This window comes from Amphiura filiformis, unplaced genomic scaffold, assembly GCF_039555335.1.
Source record: "Amphiura filiformis unplaced genomic scaffold, Afil_fr2py scaffold_321, whole genome shotgun sequence".
In the NCBI taxonomy this organism is placed as follows: Eukaryota; Metazoa; Echinodermata; class Ophiuroidea; order Amphilepidida; family Amphiuridae; genus Amphiura; species Amphiura filiformis.
In genome coordinates this window covers 35,466-53,486 of record NW_027305785.1, presented here as the reverse complement: position 1 = coordinate 53,486, position 18,021 = coordinate 35,466, and the positions used below count along the sequence as shown (strand labels likewise).

The 18,021-nt window shown below is 34.7% G+C and overlaps 1 protein-coding gene across 1 annotated transcript; it reads left to right on the top strand.

The window, feature by feature from the left end:
* The first annotated feature begins 348 nt into the window (after positions 1–348).
* LOC140145485 (uncharacterized) lies at positions 349–14,969 on the top strand. Its single transcript, XM_072167198.1, has 9 exons — positions 349–365; positions 756–861; positions 2,828–3,008; positions 3,208–3,288; positions 6,442–6,502; positions 7,720–7,782; positions 8,741–8,928; positions 9,794–9,972; positions 11,606–14,969. Exons 1-9 carry the CDS (start codon positions 349–351, stop codon positions 11,882–11,884), a joined length of 1,155 nt encoding a protein of 384 aa, XP_072023299.1. The 3' UTR covers positions 11,885–14,969.
* Positions 14,970–18,021: the final 3,052 nt, after the last annotated feature.

Here is an 18,021-nt window from a genome sequence, read left to right as displayed (position 1 = left end):
AAATGGGAATCATTCTGCCCAATTTTGCCCAAGCATGAAATTTTCCTTTTTTGGTTCAGTGTAACCACTGTTCCCAAATATCTTAGTTTGTAGGTATACTGCAACTGCCTTTATGTTACATAACACCGACATGTACATGCAGATGAAAGCTCTATAAGGGGTGAAGCAAATCTCATCTAAAGCGTTCCTCTTGACATTAGAAGGTTTTAATTGTTTTATTTTTTATTACAGGATTGCAAACTAATTCCAAGCTGGCCACTCTGTAATGAGCAAAAATAAAGCACTGCAGCTGGACAAAACAGGGTTTTGGATCTGTCTGCAAACATATTTCCAGTTAAATCTAAGAATATGGAGCATGGAGAAAGGTAAGCATGCTTTAAAATTATAGTTTCGCTTCATGCTGACAGCCACCCACTGTACGTAAGATGAGCATGCAGCCTTGAGCCTATAAATTACCAAGTTGTATAAAATGTTGCTGCGCTAGTATAGTGCCAGAAAAGGAAAAATATCAATGTCAAAAGTCACTGGTTTTATCTGAGTAGGTCACAAAATTGGTAAAGAAGCGTGATACTCTTGAAATAGCTGTTGCCATTAAACCCTCATGGCTACGTGATAATTCTTTATACCTTCAAATGTATAAATAACCAAGTTTTGTCATATCGCATTGATCTCATGAAGATGCTTTATTTTACCAAGATGGAGAAAGGAAAATAAGGTATATATGTTTTACAAAGTGTCATTTATATATATTCTAGATACGCATCTCCAGTACTGATGTTGAAGAAGTTAATTGAAGAGAAGCAAGGAACTACTTTGACTGTTTCCTATGACATCGCTTGCAAGCTGAAAGCACACTTTGAGGTACTATCACATTTATTCTTGAGTACATTATATTGTGTGTGTGTGTGTAAAAATTTCAATCCCTATTAAGAGTACTGAAGATGGAGGTAGCCACCTGCAATGTGATGGCACTATTTTGTTTCACTAGTTTTCATCTGCAGTAGTTTATATTCTTGGTGAATTATCTTATTAAGTAAATCATTCATGATAGATAAATGTACTATTCCCAGTAATAAACGTTCTGTGAAAGAAATGGGTTTATAAGAAGTTAAGTTAAATTTACTGAAGTTCATCTCCAATACAGTAGTGAATAATGTCACTTTTTTATTTTTTTTATAGTTTTATTATTATTCAATTTTTTTTCTTTACTGAGCTTGAAGTGAACCAAGTTATAAAAAGATTGAATATTTTTCACATTGTCATTACTCACAAAATAAAATAAAAATCCAAGAAAAGCAAATAGATATGCGGTACCCAGTGGTGTATTGTAGAACTTGATACATATATAACAAATGATAACCAGCCACATTAAGTCGAAAGTCAAGAGTCTTAATCATTATAATTTTTCTGTTTCCACATTTGAACACATCATGCAGAAGACCAAGCAAACAGAGATATTGGACAGTGTGAAGTTGGTTTTACCATGTTGGCATGCCTATGGACATAATGCAGCCTGCCAGGTACTTGTAATTATATTTCTTCCTAGCTAAGGTCTGGATCTGCAATGTTCTTCCTTTCTTTCTTTTTCTAAATTAAGAAGTATCGAGTAGCAGTCAAGTTGGCTCAATGAATCAGGTGTTCAACTATGGTGCGAGAGGTTGTGGGTTCGATTAATTAGTACGCCTTGTGGAAAAATTGAGCTAATGTACTTCTATATATGTACATAAAGCTAGTAACTACATTAACAATAGACACAATGGCCAATGTTGGAATATTTGCATTCAAGGAAAACAAAACACAAATAGATGGCACAGCTGTGTTTGAGCAAACACAAATATCTATGCCGGTGACCCCCACCCCCTGCTCACAAATGAAAACTTAGTGACCACTATGTGATAGCCGTTGTTTATATCATTTGATATATATCCAATGCTCATAGCACCTTAAATATCTTATTACCCTTTTAAGCACAAAACAGAGTGTCCCTTTAAGCTGTTAACCCCCCTTAACCTGCCATGACACCCTTAATACACCCTGATATATATCCAATGCTCATAGCACCTTAAATATCTGAATACCCTTTTAAGCACAAAACGGAGTGTACCTTTAAGTGGTTAACCCACCACGACACCCTTAATCCACCCTAACACCCAGTAATATGTTTAATGCTAAAAAGCCCATCCACTCTATGTCCCCCCTTTAACCTGCCATGACACCCTTAATACACCCTGATATATATCCAATGCTCATAGCACCTTAAATATCTGAATACCCTTTTAAGCACAAAACGGAGTGTACCTTTAAGTGGTTAACCCACCAGGACACCCTTAATCCACCCTAACACCCAGTAATATGTTTAATGCTAAAAAGCCCATCTGTAAACCGACAAAATAAAAGTAGAAATCAAGGAATACCTCTTTATGTTTGTTTATGTATTTGTTTTTGTACAATTGCTTGTTGCCTTTTATTGTACTGCTTAACTAAATTTTACGATGCCACACAACCTTACTCATATGCCTGGGAATATACATGTAAACCAGGAGTATTCATCCGCTTTTTAATGGGGGCCAAATTTGAAAACCTATATAATTTTGTAGGTCAGTAAAACCTTGGATAATGGGTACGGCATAGAGGCCCTCCTTATAGGCCCCTGTATGGTTCCAATGGTGAATCACCTTGAAGCTCTGTGTTTTTAACACAGTTTAGGTTGAGCAATGAACCCATAAGAAATGATCTTTACATGACACAGGCTTCTAAAATCCATCAACTTGTACATAATGCAACTTATGATTGTGTTATAATTTAATGTTTCTTGTTTGCTTTGTAGGTAATGTTCAGTACAAGAATGGTGGAGAATTGTGGACTAACTGACGGAGAAGAGATGGAAAGATTATGGTCATATCTCCGTCCATTTTGTCACATAACAAAGGAGATGACACCTTCACATAGAGTGGATCTCTTAAGCGATGCACTTCTTCATTATGGGAGAAAAAAAGCCAATGATATTGGTAAGTCATCATAAACTGTGTTACTTGATCTATTAATCAATACGAGTTTGATTTTTATAAATAAGAGACTAGAGAGAGAGGGAGAGGAGTCCGACATTGTTGGGTAGCAAAGCTTCCTTATGTAAACTACATTGCAGATCAAATGTCACATACTGCACATTATATTTTAGTGTTCTGTTATTGGTGTTTTTGTTTCCAGTTGATGTGATAGGACAGCGGACGGAGAAAGCTCGCCTCATTCATCAGAGAGCAATGGAACAATTACAAGACTTGATTAAAGGTATACTTCATACAAAGTTTCTATCTCTTCATCTCCTTTTTTCTCTCCTGAATGCCTACGTACATGTGCTAATTTGATTCCAAAAGTTGCAAAAAGCAGTGATCATTGGTGTGAAACTTATTGTAACCTAAACGTGTCCCTCTACCTTGACATTAGCAATTTAAAAATATTTATGCAAAAAAGTGACATTTTCTCTTAAAATCACAATATTTTGCAGTAACAGAATAGAAGACAAGAAAATCCTTCACAGCCAAATAATGTGTCCTTTGCAATTTCAATTCAATTTAGCTCAATGTAATAACTGTCAAAAAGGGTTTCTCTCCATTTTAGCTGAACAAGGTAAACCGGAAGAAACTCCATTGGCTATTTTGGGTGTTTAACATGAAGTTCTATGAGTTTAATATTTACATTATTGATTTAACATTGCTAAGTTGTCACACAAACACAACAAATTTGAAAGATTTCTTTCAGTTTTATATACGTTAGGACATGTGTTTATACATAACAAAAATGCAAAAAAAAAACAACATCAGACTTTAAAAAACTTCAGCAGTAATATACATTATGGTTTTAAGTGTATTCCTCCAATTTATCAACCTATAGCAAATGTAACAGATTGTTGGTCCTTGACAGATCTCTAAAAGTCACAGTTTGAGGTTTTCCTTCAATTTTAAGATATTATCAATAGTTTTTACCTATCAATGGCTGATTATTTATTTTCTTATGAAGGTTGAAGGGCACTTTAGACTGCTATCATGTATTTACTTTGGTAGTAAACTCAAAATGTGTCTTTGTGATAAAAATTACATGCATATGAATGGAAATCAGAAGGCTCTGTGCATAAGTATGATAAAGCTACAAATGCTTTTATTTTATATTTTTATTTCTCTGTTCTTATCTCTACATTTGTTTGTATGATGGCATATAGACAATTACAGTTTGCAAGAAGTTGCTGATTGGAAGGAGGATGAAAGGATTCGCTGAAGAGAGCCAAATCAAGTAAGTTAATTATGTAAAAATCTTTGAATTATATATCAACCAATTAAGTTTAGTTTCAAAGAATTGAATGTTCACCATCTCTAATATTATATGTTCTACCGCTTTGTCTAAAATAGCCTCCAGTAAAATGAGCAACACTCCCTCATTTCAAATCTTTAGTTTTGGTTTCTCTTTGTTCAGAAACCAAAAATCAAGGGATTAAAAAGTAGAGCAGATCTGGTCTGCAATCATAACACTATTATGCTGGGAGGACACAGTATAGGGTTTATAACTAGAAGTATACAATAGCCTATTGTGCTAACATAATTATTATCATGATTGATATCGGAACTCTAAGCCTAGAAAACATATACATTCCCGTAGATTGAAGGATGGGCCGGGGTGGGGCTTTGTTTGTTTGTTTAAAACATAAACGATGCATGGAGATGATTTGATTATGAATTAGTTTATTATCCCCGGGAAGCACAACCCATACCTCTTTAAGAGGGGGCTCCCCTCCCTATACAACCACCTCTTCCCTAAGTGACTCTCCCCCCTCCTCCTCCCCTACATTCGACATCTTCATCTCGAACTCTCCTCCCCCTTCTCTTTCATTTCCAATGCTCTCTCCCATCTGTTTCTCTTTCTCCCGGCCCATACCCCCCTTGCCCTCCCCCACCCCACACAAACCCCCGCACACCTCACACAATCTCTTCTCCCCTCTATCTTCTACTTTTTGCTTCAGTAAAACTCATTAGGTTATTAGAGTTCATATAATGGCCTTCTATCGATTCTAGTACATGGGATTAAGGACATGAATCGATTTTGTTTATAGCACCTATACAATTACAATAGTTGCCCTTTTGTAATGTCGAATGCAAATATTTCGATGGTCTATATTTTTCACAGGTGAAATAGCCCAGGCTTATTCGATTTTGTAAACCACGTCTTTCAATGTAGATTACCATGCTCGATTTCTCTCCTCGTGAATATTGCACTTCGAAATTTAAACATTTCTTTTGTATACTTAGAGTAGGTAACTTCAAACCAAATAATTTTACGATTCACACCACTTATAAGAAACTGAAACCAAAACCAAAACTGACTGACACAAATGTTCAGTTTTTAACATAAGGTAGAAACAATGAGTTTGATATCTTATGATTCAAGTGGTTTGGCAGGACAATAGGAAACCACGTGACCAAAACCAAAACTAAAACTAAACATTTGAAATGAGGCACTATAGGCAAAATATTTAATTCTCGATCATGAGAGGATGTATCTTCTTCGTACTTTTTTTTTTTTTTACTTTTCATGGAACAACAGGATCTCATGACCAAAGACTGTGATTGGTCAATTACCAAAAGGCGTGCTTGTGTGAGTAGCGCGTGTCTTTGCGTAGTACGCTTGACGCAGATATCTGCGCGTACCCAAGTTGGCTTTCATGATCAAGAATTAAATATTTTGCCTATAAATGGACTCCATTCATAATGAACTGTAATGATAAACCACTAGAATGAAGCAAATCTTAGGAATCAAAGTTATGTAAAAATGTTCAGTTTTGGATGAAATAAATTGGAATTTTCTGGTTCGCTACACAAAATCTTGGCCTCAATTCCACAACTATGTTTTTATTTTGACCTAGTTTGTGTTAAACATGACAAAAACATAAAAATGTAATTTTGTGTTGGTGTTTATGCACAGGTTTGCCTGACATCACACAACACAAATCAAGGACATCAGTGCAGTATTTTGTGTTTATATTATTCCTTTACATTGTCGTAGTGATTTAAAATGCAAAAGAAACTGGCATAAAAAATATTGAGTTACCAAAAGTGACAATGTGTCTGCTGAAAGAATAGATATTTGATATATTAATTGTGTTAAATTCACAATATCTTGGCTAAACATGAGTTCACTCCAATGGGAGAGGGTATTCCACTGTGAGTTTGAAAGTGGACCCATGCATCAATAAACCCAATTTGTAAAGAAATTTTCCATCAATACACCGACAGTCAAAATTTGTGGAAATATTTAGAAAACTTTGAAAAGGGGCCATTGAAATACCAAAACCAACTGGTATATGAATGACCTGAGTTCCCCCCCTCCCCCCTCTGCGTACATTATTGAAAATATGCATTTTATTCGTAGATCTATTTGTGTATTGTTTTACAGGCACAAAATTATCATGGAAAGAAGAATATGTTAACAAGCTCCAAAGCTATCAACACTTCAGGTACATTTTATGTAATTCTCTGAGTTTAACAATAATTATGTCCAAATGCATCAGTAAGGATGTAATCTATTTTAGCTATATACTTACAATCCATGTGACAGGCCTTGAAATAGTGTATGTCACAAATCGTCGGCTGTATTCCATAGTGGCGTATAATGAGGCATCGCGAATAAACAACTTTTCGAGAAAATCGGGTTTGAAGAAATACCAATTTAAAATCGAGTTGTGTAAATCAGACATTCATCATATTTTGTAAACGATGTGAAATTTCGGTAGTTAACGAAATAGTTTATTTTTATATATTTTTCAAAGTAAATAAATACATAATATTGTTGGCAAACTGACAACAATAAGTATAAAACTATACGTTACTATGGAAAACACGCAATACCCTAACCTAATGTTAACCTTACGCCACCTTGATCGGCGTGTAATCCCTATGGCGTTACTTTTCGTTGTCTTCATTCCACAGTGGCGTATAGGTCACGATACATCACTATGACATGTAGCGAGGTGTACGCCACTATGACATACAAAGTTTTTAATTTTTGCCGATATTTCTTAATTATAAAATGTGTATACAAAGTGGCGTATGGTCGATACGCCACTATGGAATACAAAAAATGTCACTTTGTAACTATACGCCACATTTAATTAATTAATTACTAATTAATTAGCTAATTATGTCTGATGAAACTTTTAAAGTAAGAAAAATTAAAGAGAACATCATTAAAAACATATGTGCCAATTTTCAAAAAATGACCAAAAATCACTATACGCCACTATGGAATACAGCCGACGTAAATGTCCAAGCTGTAGGCAACCATTTTTAAAAATTGGAATGGACATGTGAGGTGGAATGGGAAGTTTATTTGTACACTTCACGTTGAATGTTGTTTGGCTTTTGATATTCACTTGCAGATGTGTATGTGGAGTAATTTTAATAGTAAATATTATTACTGTGTTTCAGAAAATAACAGTTGAACTGAATTTATACCCCATCACTGAGCAATGAGTGATTGGTATTTGTCCAATGGGGTAGTGCACTTTTGCCAAGGTAACAAAAGGCATGCTACCTCATGGGCTAGAAACCATAGCTTGTCGCTCAGCATGGAGTATAAATTCAGCTTCAGTCAGCATAAAAATAAATCTTTTACCAAAGTCACTGCCTATTTATGTGATGATTGATTTATAATACCTGGTATTTTGGTTTGCAGAGATCAGTTGGTAGCTACAGATGATGAAGAGGTGTTTGTGGTTGTCAATCAACACTGTGAGAGGTATTTACTGTAATCTTTGATTCTTTGACTATGTGACTTTGATTCAGTCACATACTACTTGACTACTTGTAGGTAAACAGTTTCCCTTCTTGAAGGTAAAATAGGGTATTTGTCAACAAAAGAGTAGCTGTAAGACAAGGAGGTTTAGGAAAACATGGTTGTGCACATTTGGAGCATGGGCACTTTTTAATAACAATATTATGACCAGCAATTCTATGAAATTCCTGATAAATATGCCTTCAGGAACCTCAGGGCTGGAAAAACTGGAATCCATGAAGCCCAATCCAGAGAAATTTTGGAACCTGGAAGGAAATGTTGCACCCCCATGTAAGAAATAATGGGAAATGTTGCATTTGAGAGTAAAATGTTACACACGCAGTATTCTATTTTTTATGCTTTGCTTTAGCAGAGATGCCAACCCTCCCTATTTTAAAGGGAGACTCTATTTTTGTAAATATTTTTGTCCATTTTGTGCCATTGTAGTTGCATTTAATTTTGAAAACCTCCATATTTTCTGGATGTTAATGTTGGCATCTCTGATTATTAAAATGCAGGATGAGTGATAAATGCATGAAGCAAAGAAGATGCGAGAAGAACATTAAGTTTGTTTCCCTGGCCACTTTATTGCTAATTAATGGTCTTTCATGTGACGCGTTTCAACAAATCACAGTGCGCGATTTTGAAGACTTTTAGAAGGACCAATAGAATGGTACCAAGATGTTCAAACGCCGTTTACTCAGAACAGCAATTTTGTGTATTTGGCACTCTGCCGTGTTCATAAAGATATGACTTAGACTGATTGCGTCATCAAGTCACATGGTATGCATGCAGACACAGTGGTTTTAATAGTGAGCTTTAGTGAGACTTGGTTGGGTTAACATAGAGTTATAGATGAGGTGTGATGAAAATGATTTGTTTTTAGTTTCTTTTTAATTATTAATATTTTCTTATTTGACAGAATTGATAGAGAACTTAAAACCTTAGAAGCAAGGCATCACATACAAAGGAGGTGGGTTGAAGGAGAAAAGGACTACAATGATGCATTGAAACACCTAGAGCTGCAACAAAAAGGTGCTTTAATAAGGAAGTTGAGGCATGATGTTGCCGAATATCACTTCTTACAAGAGACAATGAGGAAAGAGGGTGGTAAGTCGACAATGGAACTTTTTTATTGCATTTGTGTGATGTGTTAGGTGTGTGTGATTATATCAGAGGCAGAATTAAAAAGACTAGTTTGCATATGACGTCACTGACATTGATTCACCTGGTGCCTTCATTGGAGAAAAGGAATCACAGAAAATGAAAAAAAATGATGGTACTTTTACAAGGCAAAAAGAAACTTTTCTAGACATTGTTAACATGGTGCTCTCAGGAAAGAAAGATACCTATTACCAAGACAGTTTGTATGTTTAGAAATTCAAAATTAACCATAGCGCATGCTGTTTTACAACGGTATTCAGTAATTTCAATTATCACAACAAATTGTAAAGAAATTGTTTTTTTAGTTTGATTGACAGATGATGTCATAGCCTTTGTTATAAGCTGCATTTTTGTATGGATGCTTGAATGTGTGCTTTGTTAATTTCTAAAAGCCCCCATCTCAAACCATTGATCATAACCATAGACACCCTCCTTCTCTCAGCATATAGAAAGGAATGCAAACATTAACGTTGAGATAATAAAGTATGTGCATGACTGCAGATAGTGATCTAGTTTGGCTAGTAAATAGTTCACAGTCAGCTATCATTCCCACAAATTCGTGTGTACATGTATTTGCATTTCCTTGTTTGGCTGTGGACAATGGATACCATATAATAAATAACATAAATGTGGATTTGAATACTGACCCTTCTGCTGTTCCTTTGTTGAAGCTCAATAAGACAAAATGCATCCACTTGCCCCTCCCCTTAAGTGTACATGTATGTATGGGTGCATGTTGGTTAGGCATATGTGTGTTGCTTTTGTCTCATAACCCCACATTTATGTGAATATCTTTATTTTTACCTTTTAGCTGGACAGGCGATAGCAACACGGATCAAGAAGCAGCTAGAAAAAGCATCTCAAATCATCAACAACACAGTCACCAGATACAACAAGAACAATTTCAGAGCAGAATTCCTGCTACCAGGGCAGGTTTTGCGCAAGGATGCGCTGAACACACAACATGATATGTACTATGTACAGGAAGAGGTTAGTGTTCCAAAACAAGCATGACTTTTTTACCTTTTCATGTAAGAATAATTAATATCATTCTTTATTATTCATATTCTTATAAAACCTTTTTAAAAATCACAATATATATATATATAAATATGTGGTTTTTGTGTGAAAATTCTGTTCTGTGCTCTTACATGATGAAGTTAATAACATAAAGAGCTAAGATAATTATATTGTAGTTCCTGATGCACTGTTACCAACTTTTAAATTCTTTGGTATTGAAGCAATAAATCTTTGATATGAGTGTCAAACTAAACAGGTTGTACTCCTCCACAGAGGAGAGCATGACCTAATGGTTAGGGTACTTGCCCTTAGTGCATAAAGTCCCAAGTTAATTCCCGGCAGTGGATATTGACTTGGGGGAGGGGTCTCAAATGAACTTGCATTCTGTAGATTAAATTCAGACTTTCACTCTCGCAATGGTTCATGTAGAATTGGATAAATGAATCATGAAATTACTCCATCCTTCGGAGGGGATGTTAAGCGGTCGGTCCTGTGTACAGTGAGACATACCTGTACATGTATCTCACAGCCAGTTAGAATAGGGTGTTAACCCCTGTCTGTTTTCAACCCGTCCCTGTGTTCTAATGGACCCCAATGGAAATAAGCTTCAATAGACTTTCTTGGGTTATCATGGGTTGTCAAAACCCGAACAAATCAAATCATATAAAATCAGGTGTTGTCAACCCATACCAACCTCATTTATAATGCTGCAAAGGTTAATGCATTTTAATCAAGATCAGAAAAGTTCGGAAAACCAGGTCACATGCATCCAAAGCAGTTTAGCTAGTGCTTCATGTCATTACGCCTCCTTTTTTCTACAACTGTTGGACTTGGTGCAGCGACCAGCCCAAAAAACGGGTACCACTGTTCAACAAAATGGTGGAAAAAATTGTCAAGAATTTTGAGTGTAAATACAGTTTATTTAGCCAATATCAAATGCCAAATGTCATTGGGCAAAATATTTTTCTAACATTTTGAAGTAACACCTCTGCTATAGACCACTTGACATCATTGTTTATCAACAAAGGCTGGTCTATTGATATGCCTGAACGAACCGCTACACTGTTCAATGGCTTTCTAGTACTTTTTGAAATGTGGTGGGCGATTTAAAATGCACATGTTCTGAATAACATATGATGCGCACACACACACTGCAGGGCAAAGAACAATGAAAATTGCCTTGATCCGTGTGCATTCTGCCGAGCAATGACGTCACACGTCAAGTGGTATATTTGGCACTTCACAATATGACAGTAATCGAAAGAAAAGTATAAAATGAAATGTTCATCATTTTTCAGCCCTTAATGACTTGGACAAATTCACACTAACCATCAGTCAAACCTTACCCCAAGTTTGATTGTGTCTTTCATGCAGATTTGTGTTCAGGCTTAATTACCTTCGATTGTTTTACTTTTGGTGACCAGGAATTATAGATTGGGTCATCATAAACAAACAGCAGCTGTCTTCAGAAAACTTTGAGTTGAAAAGGTGTGCAACAGTGTTTAAAATGTAATGAAATACACTTGACCATATCTCTGACCATTTGTTTTAACAATGTGACCAACAAACTTTATTTATTGTTTATCATCTTATTCTTGTACAGAGACGCAGTGATGTCAACCAGAGCCTCCAACACAAGGCTGTACGTCTGTTAAATTTAGCGCAGCGGGCAGAGGAGGAGAAAGACTTTGTGAAGGCAGAAAAAGACAATGTGTTGCAGCATTACAAGCAATGTTGTGAGAGGTTGGAAACTGCTGCATCCTCCAGAACTGAACAAAACGTGTATGTCAGTGGACTTCGTCATTTAATGGTTAAAAAAATGCAGGATTATAAGGATACTGTCACCAAAATACAGGATGCCTTTTTGCATCACCCTGATTAAAGGGATTATTAAACAGTTTCTGTAAAACTGCTTCTCCTCATTGGCTACATCACTGATTCACTGGTCATAATTAAAAGGGAAAGCACATTGAACTTGTAAGGCTTACAGCAACAATTTTTAACATATTTAATTTGGCAATAGTTTTGTGGTTGTTTAATAGTATAAGCAGTGTATATTTGCTATTTATTAGATATTGATCTGAAACACCACTTTTAGATGTACCTTGTGCTTGTAATACACTTGATATCATGTCTTTTATTTGGTATGTGGGTTACAATTGCTCTTTTGTCTTTTATCAAAATGAGGAAATTGTGTTTACCAGATGCAAGTCATCAGTGGATGCATTCTTAGTTCCCGGATGCCAATGCAAATATGTTGACAATATTGATGTGTACATGTACACAATGTTCAAATTTTGGGTAAAACATTCATTCAAGTATTTCAACATTGCATATATAAGACATGCATCTTTTGACACTTGCAACAAACAAAGCAAAAAGCTCAGGTTAATTACAAGTGTAAGCTAACATGAATGGAAGAACAAAACTCCATTTGTAGTTGTAACTGTAATGTTGCTTTTTTATGTCAGACTGTCTAGCATTGTAGCTGCAAGTTAGATTACTGTTATTGCATGCTACATATTCAACTGCCAAGAAAGTCAGTGGATAAGTTTTAGCTTGTAAGTGATGAATTTCATTGGTTTCTGGATGTCTCCTGTCACACGGTAGACAGTAGTTCCCGCATCGTCATAGAACACTTTTGTTGAGGCACACACTATCTCCGCGTCGTAGAGTGTAATAGGTCATGTATATAGTATGTGCAACTGAATTTGTAGGCAAGTGTCATGCATTTTAGAAGAAGTGGAATTTTCCTGACCTATTTTTGCCCAAAATAAACATAGATTTTAGTTATTATGATATATTTAACTGACTAAGAACAAGAATCAACAATATGAATTTTTCTTTTTACTATCTTCTTCTGTGTGATAGACCATAGTTATCTCCAGCCAGTATTTGATTGTAGTAGATTCTCAAAATTTTGTTGGACCCACCTATTGGCTCTCACATGGTAGAGGATAGTAAAAACAAAAAATTTGTATTGTTCATTTTCCAATTCGAAACCAGGATCCAACATGTCCAATGAATGTATTTGAAAAATGAAGTATGATAACTTTATGTTAGATTTGAAGATAAAAATCACATTCTCATGTGCTATGATTAAACTATTTCCATAGCACATAACCCATATGAATTGAAAGCCTCCTTAGTAATATGAAAAGAAAAATCAGGAATTGTGTCAGCACTTGTGTAAGAATGGTCATCAGAAGTGGTGTGTTCTTCTTAAAGAACTGGGATTTTTTCTAGTGTTTACTTAAGGGAAAGCCATTGACATTCCTCAAACCTGCTGAAAATATGCCAGAAATGATTCCTAGTTTATTGTTTCTTACTTTCTTATTCATGTGCTGTTCTAGTATTTTTCTTGTTGACTGATATTACTTACCCATACAAGTGTAAAACAAAAACGTGCCAAATATTGGGGCTGAAGACGTCCAAGAGAATACTGGATGAAAGCTTCCTCTCGGTAAGCAATTTCAAGTTTGTGAGAAATAAGGAAGGTTAAACACGTAAAACAAAAAGGTTTGCATTATGTATGTTATTGCAGGGTGTGTATTATACACCTCTTCATTGTATAATTAATATTTTCCCAATATAAAACTTGGTTGGAAATAACTGGCAATACTGCTACTTTGGGCATTTCTAAAGGTGGACGGTCTGATTGTAACACCAGGTGTTTTCTATCTCACATTGAGGACCATCTCCCATACATTTTGAGTTGAATTACTCCAGCAATTTAGATTCCTGAAGCAGAGATGTGTATCCCAATGGCCAATAGAACTGTGCATGTGTTACTTCCAAATTGCCCAGTGTTTTGTTGATGCCCTCTAAACCAAACTTGTTTCCAGGCCTAAATTTTACCAGAAAAATATGAGATTTCACCGAATACCAAAATGTGCATTTGATGGTGCACATCGTCATCATCCCTATATCTACGTGTTAAAAATTGCTGTGATAGTACAGCGAATCCTCTCGTTTTTTAACAGCTACGCCATCATGATTTTGTTCGCGATAGGCCGAGCGACTCAGGCTAAGCATACCATGACTATCATATGAGATACCACAGCGTTTCTATATTCTACACATTATTACGATTTGTGTATGCTCTAGTACCCGTGTGATGTTTCTATTACAAGAAAAAATATGTTTTCAGGTAAAACCAGAGTTTTTTGTTTCCAGTACACTCACTCGAAAATCAGTACACTAATTAGCGGGGCCTTGCAGCTTGCTGTGGATATCTTTTACTGCATTTTTAATGTAAAAAATTGAAATCCAATGTAAAAATTGAGATATATTTAATTTTGAGAATGACATTTATACTATACAGGTATAAAGGAACGCGTTTAGCCCATCCAGGTGCACGTCCACTAACACAATGCATATGTAAACTTTCTTTATCTGTGTCAATAATAGAATATTGATTTCAACGGAGTATTGAGCTGTATGGAAAAAAATATTTATAATACAGGGTGTTGACACTGTGTGGTGTAAAGTGTGAGGATGAGATGACACATTTTTGAAGCACAAATGTATGTGCTGGTAGTAGAGCTTAGTAGACATCAAGAGAGATTTAAAACTGATCAACAACACTCAGATTTTTGTTCCAAATATTTAACAGATTTTTGATTCAAATATTTAAGTGAACCAAACTGCATGACACTGCTGATGATGGAGAATGGTTTCCTTCAAATATTCAGATCAAAAGTGTTAGTGTTGTTGTTCAGTTTAAATCTCTCAATGACTTTTAAAGCAATATTGTAAGATATCATATATTTTTCCAATAAAATATTATTTTTCGCTCTCAGAGACCATTTTACAAAATTAAAGAAAATTGTTTATCATTCAAGCGTCCAGATGAGGGGTTCTCAATAAGCCGCTCACAGAGCTGCTGACTGACCTATTGTGGTTGACCATTGAATGAAGCTGTGAATTGTATACATGTATTAAACATCGCACAACAAGATGTGTATTTGGCCCTCAAACACAGATCATGATAAAGTAGACACAAAATTGTTAACTGTAAGATACCCACTTATATGTGTATTTAAATGCCAAAAGCTATATCGTCAGCCTGGTATGCTTATTGCATAAGTCTTTTTGTAATTTTGAGAGCAAAGTACAACATGTGGTTCAAACATGCATCAGTTAAGTAATCACCCTAATTATTTCAGATTATTTCCTTTCATTTGTATCATTATCATTTGTTCGTGTCCAAAGATTGATGAATAAATGTTTAAATGCATGCTTAACCATATTTGTACTTGTTCTCAAAATTGCAAAAAATTACTAAGGCACTTTGCGTAACAGGCTGACGATATGTAACTATGTGAAACGGACAATTCTCGATACAGCGCTCATGCGCCAAATTATCTGCCACTATATGATACAGTTAACAGATGCGAAGATTATATGTATTCGTCAATAACTTTATTGTGGCAGATCAGCTCAATGTGTTGCAAACATCCTGTAGATTAACATGTGCAATAACAGACACTTCAGCCATGTGTAAGTTTGATTAATATCGTCAGTCTGCTAAGTCATTTTTTGTCATTTTGAGAACAAAGAACAAAATGTGGTTCAAGCATGCATCATTTACATAATCACCCTAATTATTTCACATTATTCCCTTTAATTTGTATCATTATCATTTATTCTTGTGAAAAGATTGGTGAATAAATATGTTTACGGTGGTACTACACCCCTGGATAAATTTTGTAACTAATTTTGCATTTTCTCAAAAAATACTTCACACTGGTAACAAAAGTTGTGTATATTATAGGGGCAAGGAATCCAATTACTTCACTCAAGATTTCAGTAATTCAAGACAAGTGGTTCATAATTATGTTAAAAAATTAGGTACATTCTAGCGGTATCTCTTTTCTTGTCATAAATAATGTACCGCTTGTCTTGAGTCACTGAAATTCCAGTGTTGTAACTGGATACCTTGCCCCTATAATATGCATAACTTTTGTTACCAGTGTATTATTATTTTTGAGAAAAATGCAAAATAGTCAAAATTTATCAACGGGTGTAGTACCACCTAATGCATGCTTGAACTATATTTTGTACTTTGTTCTCAAAATTACAAAAATGACTTGGGCAAAAAGCGTAGCAGGCTGACAATATGTCACTTGAATCTTGGAACCTGGAGATTTTGGATTTTGTGCACACAATGCATTGGTTTTTGTAGTTTTTTAAGGTATCTTCCAGTAGTGTGAAAATTAGAAACAATGTCAAGACTGTCCTCCTCAGCTATTGTAACAATATTGTTAAATGCTATACAGTGTAAAAAATGAAGTATGCTGATTTTTATGAATAAAAAATGATTTATATTATACAATACAATTATAGTGACATGTCCTTGCATGATTACTGTAGTAAGTCCATATCTGCTAAAATATCAGTTATCCTTCCATCAATTCAACATGAGTTCCCACTTTATTGAGAACAGATAAGGAAATAAGTTCCGCAATACTATGTTTATTATAAGTATAGTACACATCATATAATTTTTGCAGTTATAGGATATTTTAACAATTAATAAGATAAACTGTATATGTTTTTTCATGTCATGTCAAGACAGACTAATCTTAAATGGCCCCTCAGTATTGCCCCCCAAACTTTCCCATATCAAATAATTAGTGGCCATATCGTAGTGAGAAAAGTAAATAAAATAACCAAAAAGACTGAGGCACAGGCAACAAATCAGAAATTTCCTGAATTTTGGGCCCTGAAACCATATTTATAAGAAAGAGTATAGCTTGTTCAATTAGGTGTCACATCATTGGGTATAAAAGTAAATAAAATAACTAAACAGACAAAATCACAGGAAACAAATCAGAAATTTCAATTTTTGGGGCTCCCTGTAACCACATATTTATAAGAAAATTTGAGTATAGCTTAGTACAATTAGTGTCACATAAATAGTATAAAAAAAAAAAACAAAATAACCAAAAGACAAAATCACAGAGCAACAAATCAGAAATTCCCCCAATTTCTTTGGGCCCCTGAAACCCTATTTATAAGAAAATTTTGAGTATAACATAAAATTAGTGCATCACATCATGGTGAGAAAAGTAACAAAATAACCAAAAAGACAAAAAATCACAGGCAACAAATCAGAAATTTCAATTTTTGAGCCCTGAAACCTGTATATCAGAAAATTTGAGTATAACTTGCTACAATTAGTATCACATCATGGCAGAAAAGTAACATAAACAACCAAAAAAGTATAAAATCACATTTCAATTTTTTTTTGGGCCCTGGAAACCATGTTTATAAGAAAATTTGAGTATAACTTTTACAATTAGTGTCACATCGTGGTATAAAAAGTAACAAAATAACCAAAAAGACAAAATCACAGGCAACCAATCAGAAATGTCCAATTTTTGGGCCCTGAAACCATGTTTATAAGAAAATTTGAGTATAATCTTGGCAGCAATTAGTGTCACATAAGTGGTATAAAAAGTAACAAAATAACCAAAAGACAAAATCACAGAAACAAATCAGAAATTTCAATGCTTTTGGGCCCTGAAACCATGTTGCAAGAAATTTGAGTATAACCTGTATTATTGAAATGTCATCATCAATGAGTATAAAGTAACAAAATAACCAAAAAGACAAAATCACAGGTAACAAATCAGAAATTTCAATTTTTGGGCCCTGAAACCCTGTTTATAAGAAAATTTGAGTATAACTTGTACAATTAGTGTCACATCATGGTAGAAAAGTAACAAAATAACCAAAAAGACAAAATCACATTTCAGTGCACAGGCCCCTGAAAACCATGTTTATAAGAAAATTTGAGTATCAACTTGTATAATAGTGTCACATCATTGGTATACAAAAGTAACAAAATAAATCAAAAAGACATAATCACAGGCAACAAATCAGAAATGTCAATTTTGGGCCCTGAAACCCATGTTTATAAGAAAATTTGAGTATAACTTGTACAATTGAGTGTCATCAACGAGTATAAAAAAGTAACAAAATAACCAAAAAGACAAATCACAGGCAACAAAT

Bases quoted from the DNA above. Each gene is read 5' to 3' on its own strand.
- LOC140145485 (XM_072167198.1), top strand. The intron at 862-2,827 runs GTACTATCACAT...TTTGCTTTGTAG, and splicing joins AGCTGAAAGCACACTTTGAG to GTAATGTTCAGTACAAGAAT. The intron at 7,783-8,740 runs GTATTTACTGTA...CTTATTTGACAG, and splicing joins GTCAATCAACACTGTGAGAG to AATTGATAGAGAACTTAAAA.